The sequence below is a fragment of the Seriola lalandi genome, unplaced genomic scaffold (genome assembly GCF_002814215.2).
Source record: "Seriola lalandi dorsalis isolate HSWRI2012SDOR001 ecotype SW California unplaced genomic scaffold, Sedor1 jcf7180002054393, whole genome shotgun sequence".
Classification (NCBI taxonomy): domain Eukaryota; kingdom Metazoa; phylum Chordata; class Actinopteri; order Carangiformes; family Carangidae; genus Seriola; species Seriola lalandi.
The window spans coordinates 36,507-49,587 of NW_019524946.1; the positions used below are offsets into that span (position 1 = coordinate 36,507).

The window sequence follows — 13,081 nt, forward strand, 5'->3', positions numbered from 1 at the left end:
CAGACGACACAAACTGGCTGCTGATGGTCCAGACAGAAGAGTTTGAGTTTCTCAGAGTGCAGACTGCAGAGAGACTCAGACCCTGCTGAAGCTCTCTGATCTCTCTGCAGTAAGAAAGTGTCACACAGGTTCTTTAAAGCCAAGTTACGAGGTGGATCACTCTTTGATGATCTCCTCTTACAAACTGGACACTCTTGCAAAGGTTTCTCTCTCCACCAGCTCTGCAGACAGTCTTTACAAAAGCTGTGGCTGCACGACAGGATAACAGGATTTTTGAAAATATCCTGGCAGACTGGACAGGAGAGATCGTCCTCTGACTGGGCAGACATTGTCTCTCAGAGTGAAGATGAAAACACAGCAGTCAAACTGGAAGAAAGTCCTGAGTGGTTTCCTACCTCTGTTGGAAATGTCTCTTGGAGTTATATGGTCTGTTCGTAGATCAATAGCAGCTGGACGTGTTGGTCTTCAGTATTTCAGTATTCTGTCTTGTAGCTGTCGTCTGTCAGTCGAAGCGAGTTTTGTCCTGAGATGAATCGTATCCTCTCTTTAATATATTTCTCCTCCCAGTATTAGATGAAGAATGTGGCTTCCTGTATGACAGGTTCTACAAGAGGTTTACCTCTGTCATACCATTTCTTGGAAATATTCTTCCTTTCACTTTGATATACCAGTTTCATTGTAATGATAAACACTGAAACTTTGTCGTTAGTCAGTATAGAGCACATTCCCCCGCCAAGGCGAAATATTGACCAAAGTGTTGAAAAATACCCTGTGTCCCAATGTTAAGGAAAATGAAAGTAAATCCTGGATCCACCACTTTAATGGAATCTGCTCCGAAATTTAATGAGTTCTTCCGTGGCCCACACCCCTCCCCTCCAAGTGTGGTCCAAATCTGTTCAGTCCTTTTTCCGTAATCCTGGTGACAAATAAACATACGGGTGAAAACATTAACTCCTTGCACGTTACAGGAACATTGCATTCCCATGTCATGTCAGCTCTATTAAATCCTGTTAACCCTATAAATCCTCCACCCACATGTTCAATGCAGAACTGAAAATAAACACACTGTTCATGCTGACACCAGCAGGATGGGACAGACAGTGAATGCAATATAATACATGGAGTTGTTTTAACTGTTCAGTTAATTAGCTTTGTTGCAGCTTTCTGGTTTCAGTTGGTTTGAAAGTGACTCCACAGTTCATCAGCTGTTTACCCACAACACCAGCCACTGCTGTAATAAAGATGATGCAAAGGATTCAAGATCTAAAGACAAAGAGGAAGGAGGAAAAGAAACTGATTCAGAATCAGCCACGAGTCAGGTGACAGAGAAACAAAGACTCAGGGAGGCAGAAAATAAACTGTTCAGGTCTAACTTTGATTTTTCAGACATAATCTAAATCAAACTGAATTCAAAACTGAAGATTGTAACCTGCTTTAAAATAACTCAGATGTTTTATCACAAGGATCAACTCTGTAAAAACTATATTTATTTATTGTCTACACTAATAAATAAGGATCCAGGGTTGGGACAGACAACAAATGCAGCTCCAGAACGACACAAATGTGATTTTCTTTTGCTCTTTTTTGGGTTTTTGTTTTTACGATTAAGTAATACTTTGTGGTGCTGAAGTGTTGTATGTGTTTCAAATAGTGACCCTGCACATGTTGAACTATGGTTAAAATCTTCACCGGTTTATCAGGACTTGTCAGAGAGATGTGAAAGGGAAAGAGCTTTCAACAGCTCGTGGTACAAAGACCATCCATGGCTGAAATATTCAGCTGTTTAATTAGTGCCTCAGGGCAGAGCCTCGGGGCATCTTTTAATATTCCTCATACTTATTATCATTCTTCTGCCAAATTTTGGCGCGTAACTCGTCCCACAGCTTTGAGAAAACCCCGGTAATATATACATCAAAACGTGCGTCTTGATCCCGAGAGAGGTGCTATGACTTTTGGTGTTAAAATTCCAAATTTTCCCAAAGTTATTCCCAAAAAACTTGGAATAAATAATGCATTAGAAATGCATTGGATTTTTCTTTAAAAACCCACAAAATTTCACCTTTTTTCTGAGTCACCCAGCTCTCTCATACCTGCATGTAGAAATGTGATTCAAACTATAAAACGGAGGAAAACTTCTGCTCTCTCAAAAACACAACAACTTTTTTTTACATAACATGTAAACTTTTCAAACTGTGAGCACTCAAAGGAGGAGTGCAAATCACTTTTTCTTCAAAGTTAGAGTGACAGCGTCAGTTGGCTAGAGTGCGTGAAGCAGTAAAAAATAACCTTTATTTTTATTTTTAACTCGAGCTCATGGCCAAACCGTAAAAAGGAGACAAATAATTCTTTCTCAAAATGTAGACATAGTTGTTGGGATTCATAAAATGTAACTTTGACAGGCAGGGTCTGTACAAAATTTAAACGGGGGTGCCGAGTCCGGCAGCAATACCTGTCTCACTCTCATTGACACCTAATGTAATCGTCTTTTTTTTTCAAAAGAATCTCACTCTGTCTTCGCACTGAGCTTCCTCACTCATTTTAAGGAATATCTGAATAAAATAGAGACTGTAGAAACTTCTGGCTTCAGTGTCTCTCACAGTGTTTTCGGTTTTTGAAAAGAAGTAACGGTTTTCTCATAATTTGCAGTTGTTTGAAGCCATGTAGAAGCCAAATTCTGGGCAGATTTTCACATTGCCATGGCAACAGCAGCTCCTGACCTGACCTCTGACAACCAAGGGCTGCGTGATGTCATCGCTACAGTGACACAGAGAAGATCTTTTACCCTAACCCTGACCCGGCAGTCGCCCCCCGCGGCACTCAAAACTTCCCTGGAACTTTCTAGTTAGTTATCTTCTTCTCTTTATAATACCATAAAACACTTATTCCAATAGAAATGTGGAGGAGAAACTGAGAGTAAGTTTATTCCAGTAATTCAAAGTTTACATTTTGTTTACATGTATCTGATTTTTTTGATTTACAATGAAAGCAACAGTAGTGACAGATTCAGTTACTAAATCACCAACTTTACATCATTTCTACCCCCAAAATGATCTTTCATGGCTGTTTATCGGCATTTAGACCAACTGGAGGGGGCGCCAAAGAGGAGGAAGAAATCCTTTCAAAAATACACAAGCAACCTACAGTATATAACAAGGATCAATAAAGAAACAACAGGAGCAAGGCAAAAAAACAGGACTATCAAGAGTAAATATTAATGTATAAAATAAAGAGCAAATTAGAATATAAGATATTTTGTCATATCAGTTCCTGAATCACCAAAATAAAGTGTCTCTTACTCTGTCTCATACAGGATCGTCTGTATGTTGGAAATGTTTTCATATTTCCTCAAGACATTATAATTTCATAACAACAACAAAAATAAAAACTGAGACAACTTCAGTTTCTAAATCACCACCATCATAAAAAATCTCAAATCTCAAAACAAAATAAGATAAAATAACTGAGATCAGAATTAAAATGATTCTACTTTTACAGACAGGATCATCGTCAGAGTTGTTTCATGTTCATCTCACGTGTTTTTCCTGCTCTTGGTTTATTTCACTGCTGCTACTAGAGTTATCATTGTGATACAGATACACTGAAATGACATTAGGTAAAGTCAGATTCAGTTAGATTAACTTTATTTAAATCCACAAGCGTTGTATGGGTAGCACTCATCATCGCCGTCGTCGTCATCGTAACTGTCATTATTGTCGTCATCATCATCATCTTCATCACCATCATCACCGTCATTATCGCTGTCATAATCCTCATCCTCCTGTGGTAAAATCTGAATGGGGAATTCATCTCTATTGCCAATGAATGGAAACAACTTCTTCTCACCACTGCAGTTGAAGGTGTAAATGTGCTCATCAGTATTGAGATCAGAGAAAGACAAGTCTCTGAAGAAACAGTCAAGCTCAACTCTGATCTGCTGAAGCTTCTCCGTCACTGACAGAATAACTGATCGGCCTGATGGGGAGAAGGCTTTATATTTACCATTAGACAATCCTATTCTCCACATTCCAGACCGTTTTTTTCCTTTCCTCTTCACAGACTCTGTAGCCACTCCCAAAAACCAGAATTTACTGTCTCCAACATCAACGCCCCAGCTGTGAGTCCCTGAGTTAAAACCCTTAGAGCCCAGGATGGAGGTGAAGGTTTCAAATCTCTCTGGATTGTCAGGAAGCTGCTGTTTCTCTCCTCGTCTCACACTGGTCAGATCCTCAGACAGGATGAGGTCTGGATGAGCAGTGTTTGGATCCAGAATCACAGGAGTGTAGGAGACCATCTTCTTCATCTTCTCCCAGATGTTGAAGGTCAGGTTGCCCAGATGTTTGGCCATGTCTATCAAAGCTCCTGAGACCAGCTGTGGATCATCCAGCAGGGGGCGCTGCTGGACTCTTTCCACTGTAACCTTGTAGTTCTGCAGGAATGAGACGTCTTCAGCTCTCAGCTCGTCCTCTGTGGCTCTGACTGTGTGTGACAGAGCTGCTATCTCTCTGCTCAGAGCCGCCATCTTCTCCTTCATCATCCGACTCTTTCGCTTCTCTTCCTTCCTCAGAGCAGTGATCCTGGCCTCCTCTTCCTCCTCTAGAAACTGATGAAGCTTCTTAATCTGCTCCTTAATCTGCCTCTCTGTGTGTTGGGCCTGGACCTTAATGTGTTCTGCTGTTTGATCATAATTTCCTTTAACTTGTTCAAACAGCTTCAGTTTCTCTTGTAAAGGGCTCAGGGATTCCTGGAGCTCCTTTTTGCGTTCCTGTGCAGCTTCATCGATGGGACAGAATTGGTGATTACTGTGTGCTTTTGAATGCAGACAGACGACACAAACTGGCTGCTGATGGTCCAGACAGAAGAGTTTGAGTTTCTCAGAGTGCAGACTGCAGAGAGGCTCAGACCCTGCTGAAGCTCTCTGATCTCTCTGCAGTAAGAAAGTGTCACACAGGTTCTTTAAAGCCAAGTTACGAGGTGGATCACTCTTTGATGATCTCCTCTTACAAACTGGACACTCCTGTATTGGTTTCTCTCTCCACCAGCTCTGCAGACAGTCTTTACAAAAGCTGTGGCTGCACGACAGGACAACAGGATTTTTGAAAATATCCTGGCAGACTGGACAGGAGAGATCGTCCTCTGACTGGGCAGACATTGTCTCTCAGAGTGAAGATGAAAACACAGCAGTCAAACTGGAAGCAAGTCCTGAGTGGTTTCCTACCTCTGTTGGAAATGTCTCTTGGAGTTATATGGTCTGCTCAGAGATCAATAGCAGCTGGACGTGTTGGTCTTCAGTATTTCCGTGTTTTGTCTTGTGGCTGTTGTATTTCAGTAGAAGTTGTGAACTCAGTCCAAAGTCCTCTCTCTAGTTTATTATGCCTCCCAGTATCAGAGGAACAGTGTTACTTCCTGTTTGACGATTCATAAAAGAGGCTGACATTTCTCTGAAACACTCTACACTTTACTACAAACAAGATTTAAGATTATTTAGCATTGAAGGAAGGGCACCATCTCTCAGCTCCTTCTACAAATTATAGGATTGCTGGTTTAGGTGAAACATTAAATTCCCATGTCATGTTGGCACAATATCGCATTTATTTATTTATTATTTTTGCCACGAGAACCAAGGTCCAGTACGCCTGCGCCATAGAGGCAGTATTTCAGGAGACAGTCCATTGGGTTGTATTAGAGGGTTGAAAAACAATGATGTATATGGTCTTTCAGGTTGGACACCTCTCCTCTATAGGCTACTGTATGTCTGACACTCGGGAACAGAGTGCAAATTATACAATGGCAGGCGGGGGGGCAATTATGTCTTAATCTCTTAGGGGAAATTTGAGTGTCCAGCAGCTCAATAGTAGTAATAATTAATAACATTTTCAACATAACAATTAACAATTACCCAACCAGGTAAAACTCTTGAATTCCTGAGTGAAAACAAATGACAATCCAACACTGGAAATGAAAGGGCGCGCTATCAGCTAGCTAATTAGCTAAACTAACTTTGGGCTAAAGTGAGAAACTAGCTAACATTAGTTAGCTTAACTGTAACTTAAGGCTAAAGGTAGAAACTAGCAAACATTAGTTAGCTAAACTGTAATTTAAGTCTATAGTGAGAAACTAGCTAACATTAGCACTTATCCACATATACTTGACACAATCTAATTCATAAACTCAGAAGGTAAGAAAGTATAATTTATTACACAAGCTAAATAGTTAGTTAATAGATAGTAAATAGTTACATAAATGTACCAACAATGTCTCAATTTGCTTGTGTGATGCACGATATTTGAACTTATTCACTGATTATATAAATATTTTTTTCATTTTGTAATTGCTTTTTTAATGGTTTCCCTGTTTGAGTTTTGGGGCTACTTTATTAGGAACACCTGTACTCCTGCTCATTAATACAATTATTAGGCTAATCATGTAGCAGAGGCTCATAAAATCATGCAGATACAGGCCATTTTCTTCAGTTAATGCTTGGATGAAACATCAGAAAGGGGGGGAATGTGAGCTTGTTGACCTTGAACATTGCATAATTGTTGGTGCCAGTAAAGCTGGTTTGAGTTGTTTGATTATGTGATGCAATGCTACCTGTTAGTGTTTTTTTAGGTCAGGGTGTTCTGAGTGTTGTAGTTGTATTGGTGCATTTTAGATGTGAGATTAACTTGTCCCGAGCTAGATATCGATAGTGAGAACTGTGTTTGAAAGAATGAACTCAGTATCGAGACAAAAGTGTGTTTTCAACTGAAAAAAATGTAATACAGTTAAAGAGTTTTGGAGGAAGATTGAACAAGCTCTGAAGAATGTATTGACATAGACTTGAAATTTGACCCTAAGTTTTTCCTACTAGGTTTACAGCATGATAAACATGATACACCTTGGAAAGATATTGCTGTCTAGTATCTTCGTATTCGCTTGCAATAAGAGCTTTATTAGTCTCTTGGAAGAAAACCAAGAGAGTGATTGTTGATGCCAGACGGGCAGACAGAAACACCTTGGCTACAGTAACTGAGATAACCACTCTTTATAACTGTTTGAGCAGTTATAAAGTCTGAATCCCGTAGAGCACCTTTGGGTGTGTTAGAACAGGAGATTGGCAGCATGAATGTGCAGCTGACAGATCTGCAGAAATCATGTGATGTGTTCATATCAACATGGAGCAGAAACCCAGTTCTAGTGTGGTGTTCCTGATAGTGTTCAAATATGCCAGATGTGAACTGATGCAGCTGTTTAGTGACAGTAAATACAAGACACACAAAAAGAGCATCACCAGAATTGATGAATCAGTTATTATTATTATCATTATTATTATTATTATTATTGATCCCACAGCGAACGTTGAAAGATTAAAAAGAAAACATTTCTACATTCTGTTGGTTCTTGTCGTCCGTTTAGTCCTTTGCGCGCTTCGCAACAGTCAGACATCCAAACAGGTTTCAAGTCCTCAAATGTCAGAAAATTCACTGGGTTTCCCCCTTTAAAGCTTTTCTACAAAAATATGACGAGTGACGACCGACGTCATTGTCATCGTCCAATCAATAAATCAACAAAAATACAATCAGGATATGTTTACATACATTTTATATATAGATTTAGGTCTCTCTCAGGAATAGAAGCATTAATATATACACACATATCTGCTGTGAGGCTTGGGTTCGTTTCAATCAATCAATCAATCAATCAATCAATCAATCAAATATCAAAAGCTCTCAGACTTATCTCGTCAACAATATAAACACTTGAATCAGCTGCAGGAGATCCCAAAATACACACAAAAGTTTCTCCGAGAACAGACCAGGACCAGTTGACCAGAAACTGGACTACATTTCCCAGCATGCAGCTGGTCTCTGCCAGGCAGCTTCCCAGCAGGGCCGTAGCCAGGATTTGAGAAACACTGAGGTCATGAGCCTAAATCTCCACAGTAAAACCCCACACACTTAAGAAATGAGCCACTAACCAAACTGTTAAGTTTTTTTGAGTATTTTACAAAAATGTGACAAAATTTCACATTTGATTTATTCGTTTAACTGTTGCATTTCTTTACATTCAGGTATGTAATTCTGGTGGAAAATATTTTTATTTGGCCTTTTGGTTTTCTGCCTAAAAAGTCAAATAATTTCAAGATATTTGGTCTAAAAACACCAAAAACGGTCTTAAAATATGTGGAATGTGTTGATTATCCATTTGTCATTTAAGGCAATTTAAGTATAAATTCCAAAAAATTACTGCTTGTATCTTTTCAAATGGAAATGTTTTCTAGTCTATGATTGTGAACTGAGTATCTTAAAGTTTCTGACTATAGATAAGATTAAACAAAACGACACCTTGGACTTTCTGGGAGTTGTCATGTTTTACTGATTTCTGATATTTTATAGACCAGATGTTTAGAGGATTAATTGAAAATACAACGGTCACATTAATTATTGATATTCATGAATCCGCAGATTCTCCAAAACATTAACCAAGGCCATGACCTCAGTCCGTAATGCTCGCTACGGCCCTGCTTGTTCAGACAGCTCTCAATATGAAGTTGACTCTCCACAGGCAACTTTTAGAGGCAACACGTCTCTGCACTGAAGAACTGAAGTGGATCGGTTTAGGGGGGAATTGCGTGACTGACGTATCCGCCTACGTCATTTATTACAACCAATGAAGCTGCTTCTATCTAATCCACAAAAAAGAAGACGACGTTCATTTCCTGATAAACTCGCTCGCACATCCAGAGAAAGTCACGAGTGGGAACAACACCAGACCTATTTGATCATTAAAAATATCACATGAAAAAAAGAACAATTTATGAGAATTACATCTAAATAAATGACCAGATCTAAATATTTCACCAACTTGGGTCAGGATCCAAAATAGAACCAGCTATCGGAGCCGAGCCAAACTTTGTAGATGAATATGGTTTAATGTGACGTTAAAAGTCTCGTTCAAAGGAAGTAAATGTTCTGAGACAGTCAAACAAAACAAACTCTAGCAGTGTTTTTTATTAAACATGTTAGATCCTGTATGAAAAGGGACAGAAAGACACTGAAGTTCTTTTAATGTGAAGTTTTTAAACAGTAAATTTCACAGATTTTTGCCATTTGAAGAGTAAAGCTGAGACCTGCAAGTATTAATTATTAGTAGTAAGTATTAAGTTACAACCTTCTAATGCAAGAAGACTTACATCATCTGCCTGATGTCCTTAAATCATCACACTCATAAATTTAACATTAACATTATTGTCATTAAAAGCAAATGTATTATTCATTTTTCTGTGATAACATACTTGATATGTGAAGACTAATACTAGATTTTTCTGGGTGTTTCTGTAACAAGAACCAGTTTAATCAATTTTTATCATAAACACAAACATTTTGACAAGGAGACCTTAAATTTAGTTATTGAAGAATTGTGACATTTTACAGTGTAAAGATAATTACATTTTGTCATTGCTCTCTGATGGACAAGCCATGTACTGGAGACATTGTTTTGAAATTGAAACATAAGGAATTTCTTATCATTTACACACAGATACCAATATATCTGCAATAAACAAATATCAGCTGATTCATTGATTGTGGTTTTAGTGTAAAGTTATTTTTCCTACTAGTGACTTTCAGCAGTTGATAGAAGTCAGACATCATTTAATGCAACTTTAAGGTCCTAAATATTCCCAGAGTGACACTGATGTGAGCAAAACTAATGTGATGTAATAATTACAGGGCTGCAACTCACAATTATTTTCATTCACGTTTTTGTCTATAAAATATGAGAAAATAGTGAAAAGTGCCTGTTAACTCTCCCTACAGCCCGAGTGACGTCTTCTTTGATCAACCGTCCAAAACCCCAAAAATACCATCATGTGACACAGAAAACCATGAAACCAGAGAATATTTAGAAAATGACTCAAACGATTGTCAAAATAGTTTTCTATAGATCAACTAATTGTTTCAGTTCTGAATGATTATACTAGGAGGAGGTTTTTTTTGGGTTGTTGATGATTCAGAAACAGTGTCTCCATTACAGTGTGTGTCCCCTCAGTACATATCCTGGTCACAATTCTTAATTACTAAATTTAATATCATAAATTGTATCATCAATAATTGTTTGTTAAAAAGGGAATATTGCCTGTTCAGCCTCAAAACTCTTGTGTGGTTCAGACTTTAGTTGTTACATTAACTGACATCTAAGAAGTTTATTTCCTGTGGTAGAAGGTTCAGTCAAGTCCTTCAACATGTCATCGTGTCCCTGTAACTGCTGATAACCAGCTTCAATCATCACAGGCTTTTCATAGTGCACTTTATTCTCAATGCGCTTCTCCTAAAACATCAGCGTTGCCTCTAAAAGTTGCAAATAAATCAGAGCCTCCTCCTCCTTCTTATTATTTTTCCTCATGTTAACCAGATAAGTATTTACACAGTAAACCAGACATTTGCCCACAGTAACATTTTTAATCCTTTTCCACAAACAGTGGCACCATTTGGCGTCCCAGGAGCGGAAACCGTCGCCCTCAAAGGTGAGGAAATCAAAATGTTGACTCATCATATATTCAAACTTTTGTACGGGTCAAAAAAAGAGAGTGACGTCTGACAACGTGCTGTTAGGTGAAACATCCAACCTCCGCACGTGTTCCCAGAGCTTCTTTTGTTCTAACATATTTACAGTCTACAGACACAGTTGAGTCAGGAGCGTTGGGTTCGATGTGTGGCGCCCGGGACCGAACGCAACGATCTGTGGCGACTGACCTGTCCCTCACTGTTCAGACACTCTGGACCAACACTGGCCCAAAGCCGGCAAATTAAAACCTCCACACACCATGGTTCAACCACGTGACGCAGTGGAGCTACTGGACTAATTTCTAAACCCCGCTCCTCTGGGAGTTCTAGGCAAAAGGCAAATCAAATGCACCCGGGACTGAAGAGGATCTGAGACACTAACAGCTTCCTGTCTGGCTAATCAACAAGCCACATAACGATCATCTGCCCAGGAAGTGAGCACTAACTAAAACGATCAACAGCTCTATTGGTAAGACTGGGAGAAACAAAAACTTTATGCACAATCAAAATGCAAACAAGAAGAAAAAGGCAAAAAACCGTCGCTGTAGCAACAGGAAATGACAACAAGTCTCAAAAGTTTTTAAAACAGAAATCTAAACAGCCAAAAAGGAAGCAGAACTTTTAGAAAATAAAACAGGACACACATCGACTTCCAGCGATTGATCAGTGTGTTCGTGACGTCCTTGTGTTTTCGTTTTGCTCTGTGCCGTCTGTGCTGTGCCGACACACTCTGGTGCTGATCCCATTAAACTAAACAGTTAACCAGCAGTGAGGCAAAACAATCGATCGTTCAGCCTCATTTGTGATTGGGTGGAGGGGGCAGGAGAGGGGCGGAGCGGTCGTCGGTGATGGTCCTTTTGAGCTTTACTCCTCTGATGAGGGTCAGCATGTTACCTCCTCCTCCCTCCTGGGTCAGCTGCTCTGCCGTCTGGTCTTGGCTGGAGGGGGGAGGAGCCTGGGGCTGGTAGAGAGCGCCGTGGCCCGGCCACGAGGGCTCTCCCTGGGCCACGGGGGGCGGGAGCTGGGCCTGGTGCTGCTGCTGCTGCTGCTGCTGGAACAGCTTCTGTTTCTGCTGCTGGTTCAGCAGCAGCTGATACTGGTCCTGCTGCTGATACTGGTCTGGTCGATGTTGCAGTTGCTGCGGTTGCTGAGGCAGGGACTGCTGATGTTGAAACTGTTGCTGTAGTTGCTGCTGCTGCTGATAATATTGCTGCTGCTGCTGCTGCTGCTGAATCTGGAGTTGCTGGTTGTGCTGCTGTAGTTGCTGCTGGTACTGTCTCTGTTGTTGATGTTTGGCGTTGCTGCCCTCTGGTGGCAGGGAGGGTACAGTAGGTACAGGCACTGGGATGGGCATCTGACCTGGGACCAGCTGGTAGTACGGGGAGGAGGAGGGGGGTAAGGCGCTGAGGCTCTGCGTGGAGGTACAGAGTTTACTGTGACCTAGACCTCCTACTCCTCCAGCAGGGGGCACTGTGAAAACATTCTCATCACTTCCACCGTTTCCTCCGAGGGCTTTAAGCGGGACCTGGGGGGTGCAGATGGGGATGGGAACCCCCCCGCTGATTGTTCCCCTGCGATACGCCGGCTTGGACGACGGCTTGCGTCTGATGGTTGCCGTGTGGGACGGCAGCTGGCGGACAGACCCGCCGATCAACTCGGGCTCGGCCAATAGGCTGACGGTGGAGGAGGGGCGTTTGGACTGAGCAAACTTCCTGTACTGTAAACTGAGGTCGGAGTTCCTCGGGATGGTCGAAGACTTGTCAAAGTCTGACTGGCTGTTTCCGTGGGACATGTGATGTAGGGAGATGGAGTCTGCGTCTCCGTGGAGAGAGATGGACTCGTAGTCAACTAGAGAGAGAGAGAGAGAGAGAGAGAGAGAGAGAGAGAGAGAGAATATTAGTGTCTTCATCTCATCTGACAGACGACAGCAGCAGGAACATATAATTACACATGTGACTCACAGTGTGCAACATGCAACACACACACACACACACACACACACACACACACACACACACACACACACACACACACACACACACTTACTTAAAGGGTATGACAAAAAGTGCAACATTAAACGTCGGTGTGTCTGTAGTTGTGAGGACACTCACACTAACCTGAACCTGATTCTAAAGATAATTTGTGAAGGAAGACGCTCCACTCAGTTTCAGTTGTTCCCATGACAACAGTCTCCAGCTGTTATTTCAATGTGTCAGATACATATTTAATTAGTATTCAATAAGGCTGAATGATATGAAAAAAAAACAGACATTTATTGTGATATGAGTCACAATCGAGGAATAATAATTTTTTCATTTCACCAAACGAGCGTTTTCCCTTCAGCCTGCACAGTATGATTTATAAGCCTGGGCGTCTCTGTGGAACCAACATTTATTCATATTACATCTATAAAAACATGTTGTGACACATTTCACCTTTAGCTCTTGGGTCTTGAATATTGCACTTGGCCATATTGTGATTTCGATAATATTTCAATTAGTATTTAAGTAAATATAAGAATGGGATTGGAAACACTT

The 13,081-nt window shown here is 40.6% G+C and overlaps 2 protein-coding genes across 3 annotated transcripts in view; both read right to left on the minus strand.

Moving 5' to 3' along the window:
* Positions 1 to 2,896: 2,896 nt before the first annotated feature.
* On the minus strand, positions 2,897 to 5,504 carry LOC111657334 (nuclear factor 7, ovary-like). The gene has a single exon (XM_023409467.2). It carries the CDS (start codon positions 5,147 to 5,149, stop codon positions 3,641 to 3,643), a length of 1,509 nt encoding a protein of 502 aa, XP_023265235.1. The 5' UTR covers positions 5,150 to 5,504; the 3' UTR covers positions 2,897 to 3,640.
* Positions 5,505 to 7,275: 1,771 nt separating this feature from the next.
* mtss1 (MTSS I-BAR domain containing 1) overlaps positions 7,276 to 13,081 on the minus strand; it is a 63,935-nt gene continuing 58,129 nt past the window's right edge. For both annotated transcript variants that reach the window (XM_087174906.1, XM_023409472.2), the window contains one exon: positions 7,276 to 12,392. In XM_087174906.1, the coding sequence (XP_087031032.1) occupies positions 11,341 to 12,392 (1,052 nt within the window). In that variant the 3' untranslated portion in view covers positions 7,276 to 11,340. The remainder of the gene's footprint in view (positions 12,393 to 13,081) is intronic.